This window comes from Carcharhinus amblyrhynchos, chromosome 1, assembly GCF_965287045.1.
Source record: "Carcharhinus amblyrhynchos chromosome 1, sCarAmb.v2.hapA, whole genome shotgun sequence".
NCBI classification, from domain to species: domain Eukaryota; kingdom Metazoa; phylum Chordata; class Chondrichthyes; order Carcharhiniformes; family Carcharhinidae; genus Carcharhinus; species Carcharhinus amblyrhynchos.
Genome location: NC_137324.1, coordinates 139,461,744 through 139,487,331, shown reverse-complemented (window position 1 = coordinate 139,487,331; position 25,588 = coordinate 139,461,744). Strand labels below are relative to the sequence as shown.

At 39.7% G+C, this 25,588-nt stretch overlaps 2 protein-coding genes across 4 annotated transcripts in view; one reads left to right on the top strand and one right to left on the bottom strand.

Annotated features, from left to right (window-relative positions):
• LOC145345562 (neuropeptide Y receptor type 1-like) overlaps positions 1-5,613 on the bottom strand; it is a 43,127-nt gene extending 37,514 nt beyond the window's left edge. The window contains exons 1-2 of one of the 3 annotated variants that reach the window (XM_080193403.1): positions 5,527-5,613; positions 4,049-4,212 (exon numbers count right to left, since the gene is read on the bottom strand). The gene's annotated coding sequence lies outside the window, so the exon portion shown is untranslated. Of the gene's footprint in view, positions 1-4,048; positions 4,213-4,535; positions 4,587-5,260; positions 5,350-5,526 lie in introns of those variants that run through there. The other 2 variants (XM_080193410.1, XM_080193416.1) reach the window with 2 other exon arrangements.
• Positions 5,614-6,571: 958 nt separating this feature from the next.
• LOC145345554 (neuropeptide Y receptor type 5-like) lies at positions 6,572-22,510 on the top strand. Its single transcript, XM_080193391.1, has 2 exons — positions 6,572-6,653; positions 18,662-22,510. The coding sequence occupies exon 2, from the start codon at positions 19,248-19,250 to the stop codon at positions 20,601-20,603; it is 1,356 nt and encodes a 451-aa protein (XP_080049517.1). The 5' UTR covers positions 6,572-6,653; positions 18,662-19,247; the 3' UTR covers positions 20,604-22,510.
• Positions 22,511-25,588: the final 3,078 nt, after the last annotated feature.

Below are 25,588 nucleotides of genomic sequence, written 5' to 3'. Positions count from 1 at the left end.
CGAAATCACTGCACTCACCCAGTGCAAAGTCTGACAACACCAGGTTTTAGTCCAACCTATTTATTTGATAATATACTCACAAGCTTTCGGGGTTAGCCCCTTCGTCAGGTGAATGGAGAGTTCTGGCCTCAGACAGAGCATATAAAGCACAGACAGTTTAGAGATTACTGATTAGAATGCGAATCCTTACACCTAACCTGCTGTTCAAGACCTGAAGTGGCTGATAATGTGAGTGGAAGGAGCACTGATCACAGGTTAAAGAGATGTGTATTGTCTCCAGACAGTACAGTAAGTGAGGTTTTGCAAACCCAGGCAAGTCACGGGGGTTACAGATAGTGCGACATGAACCCAAGATCCCTGTTGAGACCGTCCTCATGTGTGCAGAACTTGGCTATCAGTCTCTGTTCAGCGACTCTGCGCTGTCGTGTGTCGTGAAGGCCGCCTTGGAGAATGCTTACCCGAAGGTCAGAGGCTGAATGCCCGTGACCACTGAAGTGTTCGCCAACAGGAAGGGAACAGTCTTGCCTGGTGACTGTCGAGCGATGTTCATTCATCCGTTGTCGTAGCGTCTGCATGGTCTCCCCAATGTACCATGCTTCGGGACATCCTTTCTTGCAACGTATCAGGTAGACAATGTTGGCCGAGTTGCAAGAGTATTTACCATGTACCTGGTGGATGGTATTCTCACGTGTGATGATGGTATCCATGTCGATGATCCGGCATGTCTTGCAGAGGTTGCTGTGGTAGGGTTGTGTGGAATTGTGGTCACTGTTCTCCTGAAGGCTGGGTAGTTTGCTGCGAACAATGGTCTGTTTGAGGTTGTGTGGTTGTCTGAAAGCAAGAAGTGGGGGTGTGGGGATAGCCCTGGCGAGATGTTCGTCTTCATCAATGATATGTTGAAGACTCCGGAGAAGACGGTCTCAACAGGGATCTTGGGTTCATGTTGCACTATCTGTAACCCCCGTGACTTGCCTGGGTTTGCAAAACCTCACTTACTGTACTGTCTGGAGACAATACACATCTCTTTAACCTGTGATCAGTGCTCCTTCCACTCACATTATCAGCCACTTCAGGTCTTGAACAGCAGGTTAGGTGTAAGGATTCGCATTCTAATCAGTAATCTCTAAACTGTCTGTGCTTTATATGCTCTGTCTGAGGCCAGAACTCTCCATTCACCTGACGAAGGGGCTAACCCCGAAAGCTTGTGAGTATATTATCAAATAAATAGGTTGGACTAAAACCTGGTGTTGTCAGACTTTTTACTGTGTTTACGCCAGTCCAACGCCGGCATACCCACATCATTCTCACCCAGTGCCTCATCCCTGTGGAGTGTGAGAGTGGCAATGCTATGTCCCTCTCACCTCTCACACCAGGGCAAAATAAGGAGGTACTGCTGTTGGCATCTCCCGCAGAAGAGCTGTCAAGGTGCGCAGATTTCTTGTAGATTTGTACCCCTTCCCCACTAACGAGTTTAAAACTTCCCCATTTACCCTTTGTGCAGGACACAGATCACATCATATCAGTGCAGCACCTTCCTGTGTCAGACCTGGTGTCAATGCCCCATGCAAAGAAACCCCTCTTTCCCGTACTAGCGCTTCAGCCTTGTTTAAAAAGTTATTGCACTCTCTGTTGCTACATATATCATTTCACATTGTGCTGTTGACGGGAAATTGAGATTTGTGAGACCCATGCTTCAGTACACCTTCATCAGACACTCTGCACGCTAATCACTGCATACATAACAAATCACATTTTCACATACACTTGCAACCCAACATTATATCACATGTGCCATCCGACAAAGGCCACTCTTATGCTTTCAGATGATCCTATAAAAAGATTGGGGTCTCTGGCAATAGTTTCTCCTTTCCCTCTGCGTAGTCCAATGTTGAGTCATAGCTAGGCTATTGCATGTAGTTTCTTATTGTTCATTGGCAAGGACATAAATACCGCCTAGAGAAAGCTACCAATTTCTATTCCCAATGACATTTTACTCATTCTCACTGGGATATAGTAGTTTGATATCTTTTGGTGAACTGTGCACATTTCAAATTCAACTAAGACTAAGTTTTGGAAAAACTCCCATTTGGTGGTTTAATTTTCTTGTTCCTATCTTTTATTCTCAGTAGGGAATCCCATTTGTTTCATCATTGAGCCCCAGAGAAACTTTAATATTTAATATTTTCGCATTATCATTTCTCTTTAGAAAAATGTAGAATTTCAGATTAAATTCCAATTGCTATTAAGCTTCAGCAAAGTGGTTTCAAAATCCAAGATTTTCAAGATGACAACCATTTCCTTCATTCTAATGTGAGAAATGATTCTAAATTGATAAACCCATAGATTAGCAATCCTCACATAAAACTATAATCTAGCAAAGTTTAATGCTGAAAAATAATGAAAATCAATCTTGTAACAACTTAGAAAATTTTGTGCATTTCCACAAAATAGAAAGAGATATCTTCTTAAAATTCTTGTCTCCTATCAATTTTTTTTTACGTACATAAGGACTCTTGTAAATACTGTGTCGTTAGATGCTAGCAGGCAGTCCAAAGCTGTGTATTTTTGAAAACCTTAACTTTAAAGAAAAGCTTAAGGTCGTTTAACCCCTGAAAATCATAATCCTCCCAAAAACTCAGATTACTATAATACCAGAGCATTCCTGTCTACATACGTAGGACACAGGACAAAGTACCAGCTCAACATCTTGTCAGTGTGAACAAGTTGTTGGTGGCAGTCATGAGTTATTTAATAAAGCTGTAATGGCTGATGTAAATACAGTGCATGACTAATTTCTTCTATGATAAGGTGAGATGACTATCTTTTAATGACATGGACTTTTCCTCTCTCACTTTGCTGAATGGTGTCTTCCATAATGAATGGTGGTGTGGACTCGATGGGCTGAATGGCCTAGTCCTGTTCTATTTTCTATGTTTCAATTGAGATAGTGCAAATATCAAATAGTTCGATTTCAATTTAGAGTTTTTAATTGTTATAACCTTGAAAGGAATTAACTATTTACTTTAACATGCTTATTATTCAAATCTTTAGAACCTTTTAAAACAAAAAAAATTACAATATTTGGGTAATTCTTCTTCAAAGGTCTTCTCCTTGATTTCTGATTTTTAAAAGAAAAACTTGGTCAAATTAGCTGCTATTTTTCAGGTTTGAAAAAGTCCTAAAATGCTCCTAACCAGACAATCTCAGATCCTTGTGAATTTGATTAATTTTAATGAACAGAAAATTCAGTGGACCAGTCTCTTCATCTGAATTCCTGAAATATTCTCTTACCATGTCAATCCCTGCACTTGCGATTGACTTTGAGTATGTAATATTAAAGTATTTATTAAATACTTAAAATATCATTACAAACTATAATGTTAATTGCTTACATGCACCAATCATCTTTTCCCCCAACATCAACAAATGGTACATTGTAGAGACAGCTTAAGATACATCTACATTGACGCATTAGGGTTTATCAAACTGAATTCCAATTTTGGAACTCCTTCCTGAGGACTAACAAAAAGAGTTACACAATTCTTACTGTATCCATGCATCAAGCTGAAGACTTGTGAATGAAAAGGTGGATAACTGCTACCATATAGTGGTTAAGAAGCTAACTCACAATATTCTAAAAATCAATGCAGAAGTACATACTTTAATAGAAGATTGAGGATGGCAAGATCAAATAGTCATTTTGAAATTGAGAAGAAGGTGAGGATCAACAATAAGGAAGTGTTTAAGAAAGAAAATAGCTTTCTATGCTCAGAGAATAAAAGATTAAGACAAACCTTAATGAAAGTAAAGATATATGAGCTGCATAATGATAGTTAAAAGTCAACAACAATTGGAAAAAGGATCGTCAGGATTTTGATTAACATTAAAATAAGCTTACAAAGAATTATCTTCTAATTTCATCCTTCAGGGTGCGTTTAGTTCTATTTTATATTAGACGTTTATTTAAATTAGATCATTGGATATAATTGGGAATTTCCGAGGAGGTGTTGAATAAGCAGTATTTTTTAAACAAGGAGAATGTATTTACATAAACGTGCCAAGCGAAGTGGTTGAAGGCTGGCTGTCACAATCCATTTCATTCGTTGGGCACGGCTCATTAGCTGCTCACTCACACCTCGATTTTCTGTTTTACTGGTTCGGTTTGGTTTGGTTTTGATCTTTGCTAATTAATTCTCACGATCTGCTGAGTGCCTGGAAGTGAAGCAACATCGAAGTCCAGCTCATTAATAATCAATGTAGAAATGAAAGGCTGTAATTAGTACATTCATTGCCTTGAATCCTTGTGTAGCGACAGTGTTATTCACTTACGTCATGAAAACTGATAACTTTCTAATCTTAATAAATTCCTTCTATTCATCAATCAAGTACAGAATAGACTAGAACCCCTATAGATTAAAAACGGGCAACACCCCCCACCCACTCCCCACCTCTCCTCCCGGCCACAGAAATGACTAGATTTGATTTCTGTTGATTAATGATCCAGTTCTCCAACACGATATACACGCACATTTTACCTGTTTGACTTCAATTTCTTCATCTTTCCTTGCCTCTTGGCTCAACACCCATCTACCTTCCTTTGATACAGCTCTGTCCATCTCTTTCTCGTTAACAGTGCTTTATTCATCAGGCTCAGCTCTCTTCCTCTCTGCTTCGTTAATCTTTCACGCTCTCTGCCTCATTCCGCCCCCTTCCTCACAGCTCCATTTCCGCGCTCTCACCTTTGCCTAAACTCTCATATCCTTTTCAGCAGTCTTCCCTTTTCTCTCTCATGCTGTGTTTTTTTAAAAACCTAAAATACTGGCATCCATTAGATTATTAGCAGTGCAGAGATGGATGAAAAAGGTAGCGTTACTATTAAAACAACTAACTGACACAAACAGCTTTGCGCCAATAGGTATGCGTAACACTCGGATAAGTCATCATGGGCTGAGCGTTGGGAGCTTCAGTTTAGAGGGAAAATCGAATCTCTCTGATATTAAGGTTCCTGCAAAGGCGCAAAAATTATGAAACCCAATAAGATGCATAAAAGTTGCGTCAAAATAGCAATTAGAAGCAATTTAAGACACGATATCGTTTAATCATCTGTTTCAGCAAACTCAATGTTATTATTTCACATATTTAGAAACATATCAAAATGAAATGCTAAGTGACTAAATAGAGGGACATGTCTGCAGAAATCAGCCGGCTATTTTACTTTAAAAATCTATTCCTCTTGAAACACAAAAAGTTGCAACTTAACTGTTCTCTCTAAAAGTTCCTGAGGTTTCTTCCAGAATGGAAAGCTTCACTCGCATCGATCGAATTGCATTTTTTCTCTTTACAGAACTAGACACAAAACGAAACGTCAGGGAGGTAAGCTAGCCTCTTAGCAACTCACTGCTCTTATCTTCAAAGTACCGAGTGGATTGTAAAATGTAATTTCTGACCGAGTGCCCCCAGACTTGGGGGGGGGGGGGGGTCTTCCCTGCTCTCTGATATTGTAGGATCGAGCAATCCAATACTTACATAAGATCCACCCCAGACCTAGCTGTGCTTCTTCTAATAGCCGAACAGCATTCTCAACCCGAGTGTAAAGATCTAAAGCCACCTAAGGCACACAGAGTTGAAGGTGCCTTTTCCATCCTGCTCTTCAGTGAATAATTCATCAATGCGATTTGCTCCCTTATTTCTTACTGTGGAGGCGGATCTCTGAGATTAGCTCCTGTCAAATCATATGGTGAGTTCAGTGTCAGTCACAGGGCGGGGGCTCTACAGTCAGACCGAGGGGCGGCCTGTATTCAACAATAAACACACAAACCCGGTTAAACTGAGAAAAGACATACAACTCTCGAGCACAAGAGAATGCCCCCAAGTACCGGACCCAGCTTTGCTGCCAATCCACGGTGTAGTTAGTGTCTCCTGGCTTGTTGCTGCCGCCTGCAGGAATTGCTGCTGATCTCGGTGGCTGCTTCACTCCACATGGACTTCACCGAGTGAGATCCGGGACTGTTGTCAAAAGGGGAGCTTCAAAGATGATAGAATCCAGCGGCTCATTAAAAGCTGAGTGGAAGGATGTTATTCAGTCGGAGCTCTGACACTTTTTTTTAACAATGCATATATCACTGCCACATACATCAATGTCTCCTTCAACGAAGTGAAGCGGTCAGGACGATTTGATTGAGCGGATAATGAAGAAACCGCTCCGGCACTTCTGAAATCAACAATAATAAAAGGAGATCAATCTCTGGAGTGCGATCTGTCTGCAGCCTCTTCCCACTTCACTGGCTGTAATCGAAGACCAGCAAGACATATAAAGGAAAGGTTCAAAAGTAGAGAGAGAGAGGGCTGCTGCAAAGAGAAGCAATTGAAAAACAGGATTTAGATGGAAATCCCAATGGAAGGCGAGGGGAGGGAGGTGAGAAGAGCTAGGATGAATTAAACCAAGAGGACAGTGGGGGAAAAAACCCTCTGAAAATATCTTTCCTGTGACAGCAGGCTGGGGATAAGCACATCCACCGCCGAGTAACAGCCACCTCTCTCCAGCTGAGTGAAGAAACTCCAATAAATAACTGTGTAACCGAGCTGCTTAGATCAGGAGCAAGGAAATGTCGATTAACACACGGAGCAGTTGATCATTTCGCTTCGGACCGCAGGTATTTAACCTTCCATGTTGGCGTTTCGTAACTCTACATGATAAAAGCTGCATGGCCATGCGTTCAGCTCCCAGTTTGGTTTCATTCATTCTGGAATGTACTATTGTTTCATCTACTTTGTATCGTTCACTATGTGCCAGGTCTGTATGTCTCTCCGCTCCGAGTAGAGACGGCAGCAACCATTAGTCGATTGTACAGTTTCTGTTCTGGTCATGACAGCCAATTTTACCTTAGCATTTGAGCAAGTGTTTAGACTATTCCTAGGCTTACAATAAAGACTCCGTGCATGAATTGAATGGGCTTTCTTGGATATTTCTCAGAAAAACCCGAAAGAAAATGTCAAAATTCTGTATATTTCTGAAGTGCCGAATACGTTCGTTCATTCATCTGCTCTTCATTTGTGAGGACAGATGAAAAATAATTAATTGGAGGGAAAACAAACATTGCCTTATATGACAGACCACCTGACCGGCTTGACGCCAACTCCGAAAGTTAAAATAAATGCATTTGTTTCTATCTTTGTCCAAACCCCACATCGTCATGAAAAGTTATTTTACCTTTTATATGCATTTATCCAACGACGTGATTTAGTTAAAACCTTAAGTTTGTATGGGAATTCTATCATTAGAAATGATAATATTTCCTGTAAGAGAGGTTAACATTGCATAATGCAGAGCAGTGTATAAGAAATAAGTAAAAGAGCCACACTGAACGGCGATATCCTTTCTAAATCGTGTCTGAGATAAAACTACAGCTGACTGAATGACTTATTTAACAATAGATTTGCTTTAAATGGTCAAGTGACCAATTGGTCTCTGACCTTGCTGAACAACAGAAACCAAGCTGAAACGGCTCGTCCTCTTTAAAGAAGCAAAATAAATGCATTCCCTTTGAAATAATCTGACAGTATTCCCTTCAGGAAGTGTCTGGGTCCCATGATTCCTCACATCTGTCCCCAACGTCAGCTGAGCTGTCAGGGAGAATATATCCTGTTTAAATAAGCAGCTTCTACGCGGTACTGGAAGGAAGGCAGAAACTTGATCGGAATCGCCCGAAGTCAATCTCATTCACATCCTGTGCATCTTAAGATACACTGGCATTGATTGCCTGTGTATTCTTATAGGCTGGGAATTATATGAGGGGAGCAAAAAAGGACGAAGGAAACAAGGATAAAACAAAGGGATTGAGAAAAATCACCTGGTTCTCTATTTCCTATTTAAAAAACACCACTTTTTTTTACAAGAACTTTAAAAATAAGCAGGCAGATTTCAAAGTGGATCAAAGACATAACTTGCCATTAGTGGCTTACTAATAGCTGAATAATGGAGTGAGTCAATTCTAAATTGTATTTGTTAAATAAAGTAATTTTACAATTTTGATCGAGGTCCGTGGTCAGCATCCAGTGTTTCTATTTGTTCTTCCTTCATGAATCATACTCAGTCTTTCAACCATGAAAAATTATTATGATAAACACGCTGCAGGACCAAAAGAGATAAACAAAGAGACTTGAAGCAAGTTTGCTGCAGGAACGGACATTTAAAGTAAGGTCCGAGGAAAGACATTGTGAGAGGGACGGAAAAAGATAAGGCAACAAGAGAGAACTGACAGGAGGAGAGTGAAAACTCTTGAAATAAATGACAGTTTAAGTATTAATCAAAATTTTATCTGAACAATCCCAAATACTTATTCTAAATTATTACACATTATGGGCAAGTTGCTACCTGTGCACATTTTTTTTTTGTCACTGGTCCTGCTCACTGGCTTTGAGGGGTTATCAGTGAATAGCTGAGCCATGCGTAACAGGGAGTTGACAAGAATGGTCAAATTAGTTCATCTCAGATGGGCAGTTGTAGCACTTTCTCATTAGTACAGTGGTTCATATCCCCACCTGTCACACGGGAGACCGGGGTTCAATTCCCCGAAGGAAAGCTGCAAAATTTCCTGACTGTGTCCAGAGAGGGAGTCTTTAGGGGCAGCACGGTGACACAGTGGTCAGCACTGCTGCCTCACAGCACCAGAGACTCAGGTTCAATTCTGGCCTCAGGTCACTGTCTATGTGGAGTTTGCATATTCTCCCTGTGTCTGGGTGGGTTTCCTTCAAGTACTCTGGTTTCCTCCCGTAGTCCAAAGATGTGTGGGTTAGGTTGATTAGCCATGCGAAATTGACCCTAGTGTCAAGGGGATTAGCAGGGTAAATATGTAGGTTTGTGGGAATAGGGCCATGACTGGTGCAGACTCGATGGGCCAAATGGTCTCTTTCTGCACTGTAGGGATTCTATGATTCTAGCAATTCTACAGTTGATTTTGATGCTGAGTTAGCGAGGAAAAGTCCCTTCTTTGATTGTCACATGGTGACACATGGAAGTGTATTTATATCAGCTTCAAACAAGAATGAAATCTGGCTGTGCTATGACATCCATTTGTAGTAGAATAGCCTGACTGCCATCACACTTTGTTACAGCTTAGAAATGACGAAGCTGTAACAAAGCTTGGATGTCATTCCATTTGATAGTTCACAAAAACATGAGATAGTGCTCCCACAAGGAGTTGACACCTTCATCATCAGGACAAATTAAAGAGAGAAAATCGATAAAGAAACAAATGGGAAAATAGACACAAACATATCAAAATAATTGATTAAATAGTAACAGCAGCTTGTATTTATATAGCACCTTTACTTAGTAAAAGATTGTAAAAACTTAATGGGAACTTTACCAAAATATATTTGATATTAAACTGTACAACAAAGTACAAGGGAAAGTGACCAAAAACCAGGCTAATGGGGTAGATTCAGTAAGAATCTTAAAGGAGAAAGAGATGCAGAGAGATTTAGGGCTGAAAATGCCAGAGCTTATAGCCCTGGAGGCTAAAGACCAGGCTATCAGTAAGGAGTAATTAGAATCAGGGATGCTTGATAGGTTAGAATTAGAGGGGTGCAGTTATCTCAGAGGGTTGTAGTGCTAACAGACATAGGGAGAGGAAGGATTCAAAAACAAGGATGGACGCGGTTTATCTGGGAACCAGTGTTTTGATCCGTAAAATCAGCAAGCATTGGGGTTGATGGGTAAGTGAGATTTGGTGCAAGTTGACATAGGCAACTAAGTTTTGGATAACTTTAAGTTAATGAAGGATGGAAGACAGGAGGCTGATCAAAGTGAATTGGAATAGTCAAGTCTAGAGACAGGAAAAGCATGGATAATGGTTTTGGCAGGAGATGAGTTAAGACAAGTGGCAGAGTCAGGTGATATTATGGAGTTGGAAATAGGCAGTCTTAGTGATGACACAAATAAACAACGAGAAGCTTCTCTCAGGATCATTTATATCATCAAAATTGAAAATAGTTGAATTCAGCCTCATGACAGTTGCAGTTGAGGAGGGTGGAGTTGATAATTAGGAAATAGAATTTATGGCAAAAAATATCGTTAATGAATAATCTTATCAAATGAAAATTGTTTAATGACAACAACTTGTTGTGACTGCATTACTACTTTGAATTTAAGGATAAATGATGTATTTCTGCCCTTTGCTCTTTCTAAATTTGACTTAGAACTAGAAACACAGAAACATAGAAAATTTCAGCACTTGGAGTCTGATCTGCCATTCATTGTGATCATGGCTGATCATCAAATTCCATATTCTGATCCTGCTTTCCCCCCCATATCCCTTTAGCCTCAAGAACTACATCCAATTTTTCTTCAAATCACACAATGTTTTGGCCTCAACTACTCTCTGTGGTAGTGAATTACATAAATTCACCACTCGCTGGGTAAAGAAATTTCTCCTCACCTCAATTCTAAAATGTTTACCCATTATCCTCAAACTATCAACCTTATTTCTGGGCTTCCCCACCATTAGGAATATTATTTCTGAATCTATCCTGTCTAATCCTTTAGAATTTTATAGGTTTCTATGAGATCTTCACTCTTCTAAATTCCAATAAATATAATCCTAACCAATCTAGTCTCTCCTCATATGACAGACCTGCCATCCCAGGAGTCAGCCTGGTAAACCTTCGCTGCACTCTGTTTACAGCAAGGTCATTCTTCCTCAGACAAGGACACCAAAACTGCACACAATAGTCCAGGTGTGGCCTCACCAATGCCCTGTACAATTACAGTAAAAATCCCTATTCCTATATTCAAATCCTCATGCTACCATTTGCCTTCTTTACTGACTGTTGTACCTGCACACTGACTTTCTGCACTGAATGCATGAGAACACCAAGATCTCAATAAGTATCCATCTCTCTCAATTTACACCAATTCAAATAATAATCTGCCTTTTGAAGTGGATAATCTCACATTTATCCACATTATACTACATCTACCATGCATATGTCCACCCACTCAACCTATCTAAATCACATTGAAGCATCACTGCATCATCCTCACAGCTCACCCTCCCACCCAACTTTGTATCATCTACAAATTTGATAGTTATACATTTAATTCCCTCTTCCAAATCATTAATATGTAACATGAACAGTTGGGGTCCTAGCACAAATCCCAGAGGTACCCCTTAAGTCACTATCTACCAATTAGAAGAAGATGCATTTATGCCAACTCTTTGCTTCCTTTCTGCTAACCAGCTTTCTATTTTCTTTGTTCTTTGGTGTTTTAGTGAAGTCAGGCAGCCTGGTTGGTGCAGGCTTGGAGGGCTGAATTTCCTGTTCCAGTGCTGTAATTTTCTTTGTTCCTTGTTCTTTATTCATATCAAGGCACTATCCGCAATGCCATGTGCTTTAACTTTATATGTAATCTGTTATGTGAGACCTTGATAAAAGCCTTCTGAATGTCTAAATTAACCACATCCGCCAGTTCTCCTTGGTCAATTTTACTACTTACATCCACAAAGAATTCCAATATTTATCAAGCATGATTTCCCCTTTGTAAATCCAAGCTGACTTTGCCTGATTATAGCACTGCTTTCCAAATGGCAGCTATGAAATCCTCGATAATGGACTAATTTCATAGCTACCAAAACAAGGATCTAATCTTTAAAATGAAAGAAAATTAATTTGTTCTGTGCCTTGAGGTGCAGTATTTTTCTGCATCAGAATTGAAGATGTGGGAATAAACCTTGTTCTCTTTATATTACTTCTGGAAGATTACATTAGAGTTTGCACATGATACTATTTTTGCTTGTTAAAGGCTTTTATTTACTTACTGAAGCAATTAAAAGGCTTGTCCCTAAATTCTAAACTTTTTAATGAAAACAACAATATTGATGCTTGTTCTAACAAATGCCAGAAGCACCCTCATGTTGCATCAAAGTCATGTGTTCAACAGTAATGTTTAGTAATACAGAATAGCTGTAAAGAAGACGAGTTTTAACAATATTCTAGTTGCACAGTGAACTAGCATTTTGAGTGGTTGTGTACTCAGGACTACTGAAATTTATTACAATCTGCTGTTAATATTGCATAATTGAATTTCTTAGTCTTTCATGTAAACTATTAAAATTCAACAAGGAATATTTATAACATATTATACATGTATAGTGCTATTAAGATCAGAAATTACTGTAGCTCCTCCCACACTTTTCCTGAACCAGTCAGAATAAAAATCATCTGAGGCACAGCTATAGACACATAAACTCAGCCAACATTAACAAATTTACACTAACCTAGATATGCTTAACAGTTTAACAAGTAATTCAGTCACATTTTTCCAGATGTTTGTTCATTATAATGTACCTGAGCAAAAAGTGCAAACTTAAACTGCACAGGAAAATAGAGTAAAATTAATACCTATTTATTGTATATTTGTATGCTCCAAGAATAAACAAGCTTACACAAAGTGCAATTGGAAGAAATCGGTCAATCTACAGACAAATCAATGTTTTGTAACAAAGGCAGCAATTTCCGTTGATGTATTGTAAAAAAATGACTTTTGTTTGTACTAATTCCAATGTTGCTGATGTGGCTTCTGCGCCAGTTTAAATGAATCTTTTCACATTTGCTGGCTGAAGAAAAAAATCATGATTGCAATAGAGATAATTTCATTTCTCCCTCACCTTGCCCCAGCTCACGATGTCCCCAAGCACCTCCACATCCGATGGAGGAGTTTAAATATAGTCATTATTGTAACGTAGAAAACACAGCAGCCTATTTGCACACACCAACTGAAAAAAATGATCCCAATTGGAGCTGTATTGGAAAACGTAATTGTGTTTAGGAGTAGCACAGATGAGGGTTTCAGCAGTAGGTTAACTGAAGTAGGGGCAGAAATGGGCAATGTTACAAGGGTAAATGTTAGCTGACACCACAAGATCTCCTTCCTCATACTTCAACTACATTCAGCACACAATCCAATTCAATTCTCTTCCTGTCAGATCTCATAACCCAACGTTCCTTTCTATTAAATTGCAAATTCCATTTCTTCACTCATTGACTGAGTTTGGCAAGATCATTAATTAATTTGTGAACCTTGATATTCAGTATTTTCCATAAGTCCCAAAGATAACTTGTACATATTAATTTTCTGCCTGAGGAATTGGATCGTAACAGTAAAAGATGAACTCCAATGTTGCACTGATGCAAAAAAAATTATAGCGCTCAAATTTTCATTAAAAATGAATATTTTATTCAGCTGCAAGTGAATTATGACCTTAGACATGTTTCACAATGAGAAAAATGGCTATGTTTCAGTTCAGTGTGGATATGTGTATTCCACAAATTATATTTATTGCTGTATAATATGTGCTGGCCATGCATTTTCACACTAATTTCCTATAAATTTGTCAATCAAACTGTCAAATACATCACATCGTTTGACTTTTATTTTGAATCTAAAGATCAAGAATGAACACACTGAGCAATGCACATTGTCAGAGATAACTCAAATGAAAACATTGGGTGGATTTTTTCCCTAATGTGTCAGAGTCAAGTTTTAACTGAAAACCAGCATACAGATGCACTGCAGCGTTTTCAGACCTTGAGCTGCTCTGACAGAAAAAAAAATTGTGAGTATGGTTTACACCATCAGTCTGGCAATGCTGGGCCTGATAGAACTGGCACGGCTGGCTCCACAGAGATCGAGCCGCCATCTTTAAAGGATACACTAATTAGAACTGATCTTAAGCTCCTAAGATTAAACCCCGCCCTAGCTCCAGCACCCCCACTATGAAAGTATTGGGGTTTTCCCCCACTCACCCACCACCACAAAGATATCAGAGGCTTTCCCCACCCTTCCCCCTCACAGCACGAGTATCGCACGGACTCTTCCCTCCTTCCACACTGCTAGGTCCCCCAATCCTCTCCCTGCCTCACTGCCAGGTCTCTCCTTCTCAGGGTCAGTTCAGTCCCTTCCCCACCCACTTCGCTGCCAGGTTCCTATGGCTCCCCCCATGTCCCCCTCCCCCCCACCCCCACACCGCCAACTCCCAACCCCTCCTTCTCCATCCCCTCACTGCCAGGCCCGCCCTTCTCAGGGTCAGTTCCTGCCCTGCCATTTCAGTCCCAGGTTTTGTCCCTATCACTGCCAGGCCCCCCTTTTCAATGGCTTCACCTCATTCCCCTTCCCCTCCACCATTCATAATGGGAACACCTTCCCAATGGGGCTCCCCAGAAAGCCTGTCAATCTGGCAGTGCCAACCTGTGCCAGGGGGCAATGCCAGGGTATGTTCCTCTTCCCCCAGGGGCTGTACTTACCTGCCTCCGACAGTATCTCCACGACTATTTCCCATCTTCGTAATTCTGTTGTAAACCTCACTGACAAGATATCATGTCAGTGAGGTTTACAACGGGGTGAGGGGGGGAAAATCACATGATGGGGAGGCCCATTAAAATTACAGCGGTGAGAGGCCAAGAAAATCAGGATAAAGATTTTGCAGGTGTGAATTCTGTTTCCAGAGTCTTGTGAGATTTTGTGCCCACATCGTCGTTCACGCTGATGGTGAACATGGGTGCAAAATTGCCCATACTATATATCTTATTAATGGTAATAATGATTAACCATTGATTTCAGAGCATACTTAATTGGATAGATCTCTTGTCTGTCATTTATCTTGACCTCAGTTTCATAAATTATAATTCTTCTGCATTTTTATAGAATCATAGAATCCTATAGTGCGGGAGGCCATTCAGCCCATTGATCCCACCGACAACAATCCCACCTTATCCCTATAATTCCACATTTTTACCCAGCTAATCCCCTTGACACTAAGGGGAAATTTATCATGGCTAGTCTGCCTAATCTATGACAGTGGGAGGAAACCAGAGCACCTGGAGGAAACCCATGGGGAGAATGTGCAAACTCCACACGGACAGTGAACCAAGGCCAGAATTGAACATGGGTTCCAGGAGCTGCGAGGCAGCAGTTCTAAGCACTGTACTGCCTAGTTTCAAAACATAGGATTTGAAACTAAGGCCAGTAGAAGGGAAGGATTATCACTCAGGTCTGTGCTATCCAGGTCCAGTGATTAAGACAATTGGCAAAAAACAAATGGATAATAAGGGGTTTATTTTTAAAAACATAGGATTCTTAAGACCTGGAATTCAGTGTCTGTAGGGATAATGGAAGCAAATGCATTAGTAACTTTACAAAAATAAATTGGATCTATGTTTGAAAGAAGAAAATGCAGAGGGATCACGAAAGAGCAAGGAAGGGACATTATTTCAATAATACTTATAAAAGCTCACACAGACACGATTGACCCAAAAGCTTCCTTCTCTGCTGCAAACTCTGTGATGTGACAATGTTGGCGTTGGACTGGGGTAAACACAGTAAGAAGTTTCACAACACCAGGTTAAAGTCCAATAGGTTTACTTGGTAGCCAAATCCACTTGACATTGTGTCTTCATATGCCCTGTTTGTGAACAGAACTCCCACTTACCTGATGAAGGAGCAGTGCTCCGAAAACTAGTGGATTTTGCTACCAAATAAACCTGCTGGACTTTAACCTGGTGTTGTGAGACTTCTTACTGTGCGAACTCTGTGACCATATTTTAGATCATAAAAATTCTATTTCTCTTGGTTCACACGAAACCTTAGTAATCCACATAGCTCTGGCCACTGGCCAGAATCCAATTTTGTTGGGTGCAACCGGAATGTCAAGGTCAGCTTTTTGTAATAGGAAATTCAGAGGCATGGCGTCACCTCGCTTTGCACTTGTGGTAGTGCAAGGGCAGAAACTGTTGGCCACAATCTTAGTCACAAACATTGAATGCCATAGAGAGGTCAGAGGGAAATAACTTGTGAAAATACCAACAAAAGAAATGTATTAGGATTAATTTCAATACAAAACAAATTCATACATTGTTTTTTGGCCACAACTTTGGTTAGGCTTCAGTTAGAATATTGTGTCCAGTTTTGGCCCCACCACAGTTTGATGATTAAGATAAAACCTCAATAAAGAATCCTCGATTCTAGATTTTCTCAAATCTAGTACAAATTCAGAAGAGGATCATTAGATTACTATCTAGTTAAAAACTCTTCAGTATTATAATAAGTATTGAGAGCTGTATCATTTTGCTTAGCTTAGCTCTCACTGTAACCACTCCCTTCTGAACCTAGACTACTGTGGTTCCCACTTCTTCCTACTCCACACTTTATTTATGATTAAGCCATGTAGAGCCATGTATAAATCATTAAAATGAAAAGTATGTCTGGGGTAAATATCTTATGTGCAAAATATCACTCCTCATCCCCCTAAGCCTCCAAATGTTAGTTTCTTTCTTCACTCAAAAATGAAGCATGCATTCTTGTTACCTTAAAGAAACCTCTTACGTTTGCGACCAGTCTTATCATTTTGGGTTCCTCTTGATCAAAGTTATTCCAGAAATATCACTGAGCAGCAAGAGCCACTTTGTGTTTCTGAGGAAGAGTCAAATCAAAACATTGGCCAGAATTTTACCATCCCGTCTGCCACAGGAATTGGAGCAGGCGAGGAGTGGACCATAGAAAGGTCCGTTGACCTTGGGCAGGATTTTACAATTTTGGGACAAGCAAAGCTATATGTTCCCACTCTTTCTTGGCTGTGTGCCGAGAAACACACAGCTAGGAGGCCAGAAGTATCTTGCCCAATATTTATTTGACTTTCTCTCAAATTTTATTTCTCAAATATTGATCAATCAAGCATGGCTAAAATGGAATAAATCATTAGGAGTAATACAAGAAAGTATAATAGTAACAAAACAGTTTCATATGCACTTAATAAAACCCACATGGACCTGTGGTTGCTTGACTTGCTAAAATATTTGGATTACACATCTGTCATCGTTCATTAGGGAATTTGCTCAGTCAACCTAAAGTTCAGTTAAATTTATCCAGGTGATGTCTATTCATTGGATTCAAACAATTCAAAAAGTGTCAGAGCTAAATTATTAATATACAAAATGTGCGAGCTAATTTGTGCTTAGTACAGAAACCACAATAAATATGGAGCAATTCAAACAACTAAACACATTGTAACTGTATTTCCCTGCAAAACAGATATACCATTTTGGATATTGTTGAAGTAAATGGCCTCTCAGGGGATAATAGCCAAATTCGTAACACCACGGTTGGTTGTGCTGCACAGGGGAGGAGCAATAGGGATAGAAATGCAATAGTAATAGGAGATTCAATTTTGAGAGAAATAGACAGAAGTTTCTATGGCTGCAAAAGAGATTCCAGCATGGGTGATTGCCTCCCTGGTGCCAGGGTGAAGGATGTCTCAGAGTGGTTGCAGGACATTCTGAAGGGGGAGGGTGAACAGTTAGTGGTCGTAGTACACATTGGAACAAGCAACATAGGTAAAATAAGAAAATATAGGGAACTACGAAGCAAGCTGACCTCAAAGATAGTGACTTCAGGATTACTACCTGTGCCAAACAGCAGGATATATCAGATGACTATATGGCTGAAAAGATGGTGTGAGGGGGAGTGTTTCGTATTCGTAGGACGTTGGGACCAGTTCTGGGGAAGGTAGGACTTGTACAAACTGGACATCTGATGACTCACCTCACAAAGGGGCAGCCAGCGCTCCGAAAGCTAGTGGCTTTTGCTACCAAATAAACCTGTTGGTCTTTAACCTGGTGTTGTGAGACTTCTTAATTTGTTTACCCCAATCCAACACTGGCATCTCCACATCGAGAGAAAGTAGAGCCAATGTTTCAAGTCTAGATGACTCTTCATCCGAGCTCTGAAGTGCAGAGTGGCAGCAGGTTTATCCCGTCTTCGACTACCCTCCTCTTCAATACACCCCGCCTCCTCTAATAGACCCAGGGCATACTCATTTTCACTTTACCTCCAACTTCCTGGGGGTGGCCTCAATGGCATCTCTTCCCTCCAAGCAGCTCGGGTGCTTGTTCCCCATTCGAGGGGAGCAGGAGTAAGTTGGCTGGAGGGAACCATTCCTAGCAAGGCAGGGGAAGACACCAGCATGCCCGGAATATACAGTCCTGGCCCACTAACGAATGCAAATAAAGATTTCCATATTGTAATCAGCTCTGTGCTGACTCCTGGCACAGTGCTGATTACGCTAGAATTCTTAGTTTCAGACATTTGCAGAGAGTGTGATGCCCAGCGGGAAGCTCGCAAAATGGCCCCTGCTGATGTCTCCCAGCCCACTGTGCTACTTAAGCAGCACAGCAGGCTGGGAGAATTGCCCCTATTTGTTCCCGAGCGATTTAACACAGTTAGCTGTGGTTAGGCAAAGGACTTTTGCATTTCTATAAAACCTGTGATTCATCTGAAACGAATATTAAAACAAGATTGATTATTTACAGGATCTAGAAAAAGAGTTCAATTCCCTAGTTTACCATACGGACTAAATTTAGCATCACTCTACAGTGGATTAGAATGGTTGAATTTAGACCAAGGCTTCAGTCGGTTTTCTATAGAAATGGATATTTTTTCACCTTGGGACTCTTATTCTTCTTGGCACTAGTATTTATTGTTGGGATCTTTCAATTGAAGCAGGATTCTTTAAAAGCATTTATCTTGCAGCCTGGTAGTTTAAATTGTGATAAGTCCTTAATTGTGTTTCTGCATTCCTCTGATTTCTTTTCTTATATTCTGTGTTAGGAATGTTGTAAAAGGCTGGAATGATTCATAGAATATTGTTCTTGAAGACATACAGATCGACAGCAGTAAGCAACATCCACCACTCCAAAAAGTCATTTCATTTCTGATATCTGCTTGGGAGATCATAAAAGACCGCAAAAATAAGATATAATGCCCATGCAAATATTGCAACTTCAAACAAGTTGCTTAATCATTTGAATGAACTTTTTAACATTTTAAAATCAAATTACAAAGTTGTGGCAAATGTAATATTACTGACTTATATCATTTATAATTTGTGCTATGTTAATATTATCACGCACCTGAAGTATTTCACCTGGTGTGTCCATTATGCGTGTTTCCTACTGATGCAGATTGTGATTGCATAATGTTATTTGGGAATCTTACACCATATGCAGTGGGTGTTATTTAATGATTTAGGCGTTGTTAGCCAATGACAGCATGTTACAGGTCTAATGACTATCCAAGCCTTGCATGCTTTCGATTTTTTCCCATGGCACATTATGATCTTTCATATTTTATCTGATTCTTCCTAATTATGCACAACATGTTTTTCGTATAATATTTATAAATTTAGGAACTCAAAATGGATCTGAAAGATAAAAATAAAGGTAATATCACTGTTACTTTGGCCAATGGCAATAATACAACTGCATATGGACTAAGTCTCCCTTCTTGGGATGACTATAATGGAAGTATTCATGATATCAAATATTTACTGGTTGGAATTTATACATTTATTACTGTTCTAGGGCTTCTTGGCAACTTCTTTGTTGTAATTGCACTGTGTAAAAACCTAAAACAGAAATCAATGATTAACTTTCTGATTGGAAATTTAGCCTTATCTGACATTTTAATTTTGGTATTTTGTTCACCGTTTACACTGACTTATGTTCTTCTAGACCAATGGATCTTTGGGGAGATTATGTGTTATATAGTTCCATTTGTTCAGTGTGTATCTGTCATGGTTTCCATACTCATGCTAATGTCTATTGCCATGGTTAGATATCATATGATAAACAATCCATTATCCAACCATTTTACCATAAATACAGGATATTTGGTAATGGGTACTGTGTGGATTATTGGTTTTACTATTTGTTCACCATTACCTATCTTTCATAAAATCATAGACTTAAGTGAAACTGTTCACTTGGAGTCTTTAAAAAATAAGTACTTATGCATCGAGTCATGGCCATCTGACTCTTACAGAATTGCCTACACATTGTCTTTGTTAATCATCCAATATATTTTGCCAATAGTTTGCCTAACAATCAGTCATGCTAGTGTTTGCAGGAAGATAAGTGCAACTGTGCCCAGCAGACAAAGGAGGTCCGAGGAGAATGAAATGATTAATTTAACTATACACCAGTCTGCTAACAAACAGATTCCAGCCCAACGCTCAAAGATGCAAGGATGGAATTACTCCTTTCTGAAAAAGCACAAGAAGAGATACAGCAAGAAGTGTGCCAGTGTCATGCCTGTCATGGCCAATGACCACAAGAATGACCAGACTCACAATGATCTCTTAGTAGTCCATGGTTCAGAGAGTACACAGCCTTTACCCACTTCCTTTCTACCTGGTGTACCTGTATGTTTTGAACTGAAAGCTATGGAATCTGATGAACATGCCGATTCACATAATATTCCAGTGACACCAAGATCTATCACCAGGTTGAGGAAACGATCACGTATTGTTTTCTATAAACTGACTATAGTAATTGTTGCTTTTACTGTCAGCTGGATGCCTCTACATATTTTTCACCTTTTAACTGACTTCAATGCCAATCTGATTTCTAACAGGCACTTCAAGCTGGTGTATTGCATCTGTCACCTGCTGGGTTTACTGTCCTGTTGCTTGAATCCTGTATTGTATGGGTTCTTGAACAACGGCATCAAATCTAGTTTACAGTCCTTGGTCAAATGCTTTTGGGTAGAATAATATCTATAGAGAGCAATATTGGGGCTTGGCAACACCGACAAAACAACTGTACAATTCTGTCAGTCAATGATGGTGTGGCTTACATCAGGTCATCAAATTTTATGTGCAATTGTGATCAATATCTGCTCTTGAGTTATCCTAAATCATCCCTGATGTTCTATTTGAAAGGCATTCTTAAAAAACAGTTCACTATTTTACCTCTTACTGAAATCTCAATAGAAAATTGAGGAAACATTTCTGCAATATTGTGATGGTAAACAGGAAATAACAATTCTGCTTCTTTGTACAACTTATATTTACATGAAAAATGCTGCATTCTATAAATGTAATGGAATAGGAAAGGGGAATTTTTAGTTTGCTGATTCAGTTTCTTGAACTAACATAATCTACATACACAACATATTCTTATATTTGTGGGCTGTACCAAATAGATCAATGCTCCAATTTTATTTAAGTCTCTGCTCTTGCCACATACATTTTCTCAAAAGTACATTTTGATTTCACACTGTCTGTACCAAAGAGGAATCACCAATGCAGACAATCAGTCTAGATTCTGCATTCCAAGCCTTGATACACTGTCTTAACCTGAAGAGAGGCCACAAATTCAGACAGCAGTTAGTTAGTATATATCCCGTTGCTAATTTATCATCAAATAAAATGGCCTTGACCATGCTCTTAAATTAATTTTTTGCAAATTAAAGGCTACCCCACTAGAATTAATTACTTGAAAACTATATTGTTTATAATATCTAAATAATGTTTTATACGCTGTTGAAATGCTCTGCGTATGACTTGTAATGTACTTACAGAATAATAACTTCTAAAATGAGTGATGTATCAAAATTCATTCATGAAAATATTTTGTTTATGCTTGAATAGAAATCACATTGAATTGTAACATCACGTCACTTGTCAATGACAGAATTATGATTAAAAAACAGAAAATGTTCTTTGCTTTTAACTAATTTCAAAGAGAATGCCAGTGAAGGGGAAAAATAGTTTCAGTTAAAACTATAGTTTATTTTGAATAAGTGTGTAACTATGTTTTTTTTTAAAGGAAATCATGGTGTAGATTTCTGGAGTGTCTTATTTAAGCAATTATTCAGTAGAGATATTTTTATTTAAACCAGTTACAATGGAATATAACACCTCGGCAACTCATCTAAAGGATTGTTAAGATGATAAATTTCACATTCAAAACTGTCATATGGCATTGTTCTGAGTGTGAAATAATGTATAGAGCAAAATGATGAATTGAATTGGAGCAGGCTACAATAAATATACAATTATTAAAAGTTTGAAATATTTAACAAAATGAGAACAGAATAACATATTTGGAATCTTATCTCCTTTTATATTTCTGTAGATATCAAAGACACAACTGACACTTGCATGTGCTAGTTTCATAAATTTGGAATTCATGATTTAACTTCTCCACCTTTCATTAACTTTGATGATTTGACAAGGGAAGACAGCATGAAATGACTGGCTGTTTTCTGTTTGGGGGGGAATAAAAAGAACAAATTATGCCTGAAGTATACAAGTAATATGCATTCTTGCTGATTTATCACTGAGACATTTCAGACATGATTTGTGTTTGTTGTGCTCCAGTCTGATCTGCTAAACATGTACCTGAGTGTTATCCTCCAGTGTGTCCGACTAAGCAGAAGAAAAGGCAAGCAGTTTCAAAGTGAACAACTCACAAGTAAGAATCATGTTTGTTACAGAAGAAAATTAAACATCAATAGGATGTTAGCTTGCAGAAACAGTGCTCATATTTGAATAATGGATTTTTTCTGGAACTGTGCACATTAATTCTGTTATTCAATGAAGAGTGATATAATGTAAATCTACAAACAATGCATTTCTTCCTCATGATATTGTGTGAATAAAGTGAAAATTGGTGACTTCTGTCTCTGAATTTTAATACATCATATACCTTTATACTGACACCATTTCATGACTGATACAGAGTGGGGAGAGGCATAACTATGGGTGTAACCAAGACTAAATATTATGCACAGGGGAGGGGCTGGGGAGTAGAACATAGAACATATAACACTACAGCACAAACAGGCCCTTCGGCCCACTAGTTGCACCGATCACTTCTATACCTAACTAAGCCATAGACCTATCTATAACCCCCAATCCCATATACTCATCCAGAAGTCTTTTAAAAGACCCCAGCGAGTTCGCCTCCACCACCACTGACGGCAGCCGATTCCATTCACTCACCACCCTCTGAGTGAAAAACTTACCCCTAACATCTCCTCTGTACTTGCTTCCCTGCACCTTAAATCTGTGTCCTCTCGTAGCGACCATTTCAGCCCTGGGAAATAGCCTCTGAGAATCCACCCTATCTATTCCTCTCAACATCTTATAAACCTCTATCAGGTCGCCTCTCAACCTTCGTCTCTCCAGGGAGAAGAGTCCTAGCTCCCTCAACCTATCTTCATAAAGCATGCCTCCCAATCCAGGCAACATCCTTGTAAATCTCCTCTGCACCCTTTCAATAGCTTCCACGTCCTTCCTGTAGTGAGGCAACCGGAACTGCACACAGTACTCCAAGTGGGGTCTGACAAGGGTCCTATAAAGTTGCAGCATTACCTTCCGACTCCTAAACTCAATCCCTCAATTAATGAAGGCCAGTACACCATACGCCTTCTTGACCACATCCTGCACCTGCGAGGCCGATTTAAGAGTCCTATGGACCCGGACCCCAAGATCCCTCTGCTCTTCAACACAGCTCAGACTCCTACCCTTGATATTGTATTCCTTCATCCCATTGGTCCTGCCAAAATGGACCACTACACATTTATCTGCGTTGAAGTCCATCTGCCACTTCTCCGCCCAGTCTTGCATCTTATCTATGTCCCGCTGCAACTTCTGACATCCCTCCAGACCATCCACAACACTACCAACCTTCGTATCGTCTGTGAACTTGCTAACCCATCCCTCCACTTCCTCATCCAGGTCATTTATGAAAATGACAAACAGCAAGGGTTCTAGAACAGATCCCTGGGGCACTCCACTGGTGACCGACCTCCAGAGTATTAATGGGAGTGGATGGGATCTCTTGTTCAAAGGCTTTAAGCAATGGGAAGTGGTTAACTATTGAAACTCTTGCTGCAAATAGCGTTCCCACACCCCCCATGACTTCAACCCCACAACCCATTTCCTCCCAGCATTCACCTTTGCTTGGACCTTCCTTGACGTGGAGATACCGGTGTTGGACTGGGATGGGCAAAATAAAAAATCTCACAACACTGGGTTAAACTCTAATAAGTTTATTTGGAATCATGAGCTTTCGGAGTGCAACTCCTTCATTAGGTGAGTGGAGAGATGGGTTCACAAACACCGTGCTGTATATGCTGTATACAGTGTTTGTGAACCTACCTCCACTCACCTGATGAAGGAGCAGCATTCCGAAAGCTCATGATTCAAAATAAGCCTGTTGGACTTTAACTTGGTGTTGTGAGACTTCTTACTGGACCTTCCTTGACCCAAGGCCTCAGGTGTCATATTGGCGCCTCTCAGAGGCCAGTAGCAGACTTACACTTTAGGGGGCCCAGTTTTCACCTTCATTTATGATGTCACACCCCCCCCGAACAATGTGACCCCTGTCCCTCCATGACAGAATGCCCTACCACCAGTGACTTATCACCCCATCCTCAATGATGTTAAACCCCACCCTCAATGATATCACGGCCCTCCCACTCTCGCCCCACAGAATGAAAAGACACAAGCACAAAAATACACAACTTGATCACTGCTTAACTGCTTTAGTAAATCAGCCAGTGACATTACTGCAGCCCAGTTCAGGGTAGGACAAAATGAGGCAGAAAATGACCAGTGCAGAACCTAATATTCCAATCAATTGGAGTCCAGTGAGTCCAAGTCCAATATCAGAGGTGTGACTTTGTCTGGCAGGATTTCATTCTTTATCCTAGAAGAGAAGGCTAGTATTGAGATTTTGAGAAAGGAATATGGAAGAGGGACATATTTTTAAGATCTTCTTCCTTTATCCCTTGTTGGCATGGCAATTTAGATTCTTCTACACCTTGTTTTCACCAAATCATCAATGACATCATCATAGATAGAATTTTATAAAAATGCACTTTCAATCATCAAAATTGTTGAACTTGTCAAATGTTCCTGACTCATCATACTTCGCAGATAATTTTAACTCTTTTCAATACAGAGAAAGAACATTCACAAAATGCATTTGTGACAGGCATTGTTAAAAATAATTGCAGAATGGTTTCCACATTTGGGAAGATTGCAAACCATCACGTACAAATCTGTACAAATGAGCTTGGTGATCTTGAAGCATATGATTATCGATGAAATGAATAAATCGTCTCACTTTATTTTCAGAATGATTTGTGTCTATGTCTTCCTGGTAGAATTCAGTTAATCTCTTGCTACAGAGGCTTTTAGCATTCTCATCCAAATTTCTGTCAACAAGCATGCAAAATCAATCAATAGTTTTCTTCAGAGATTTCTTCATTGCACTATAATTGTATCAAAAACATTGACAGTCTCAATGATGATCTTCTCTTCCCCTTTCAAAGTCACTTCATTGTCTCTAGTTTCATCAAGAAATAACTTCCTCTACCTTGTCTGTTTCTTAACAGCTGAAGGACCTATATTTTTTGTTAGTGTTAGTGCCTGGGTTTCCACTGAGCTGTAATCATTTTGATCTTAGAACATTGAACATAGAACATAGAAAAACTACAGCACAAACAGATCCTTCGGTTCACAAGTTGTGCCGATGATATCCCTGCGTTCTAGGCTTACCTATAACCCTCAATCCTATTAAGTCCCATGTACTCATCCAGAAGTCTCTTAAAAGACCCTATCGAATTTACCTCCACCACCACCAACGGCAGCTGATTCCACTCACCCACCACCCTCTGAGTGAAAAACTTACCCCTGATTTCTCCTCTGTACCTACTCCCCAGCACCTTAAACCTGTGTCCTCT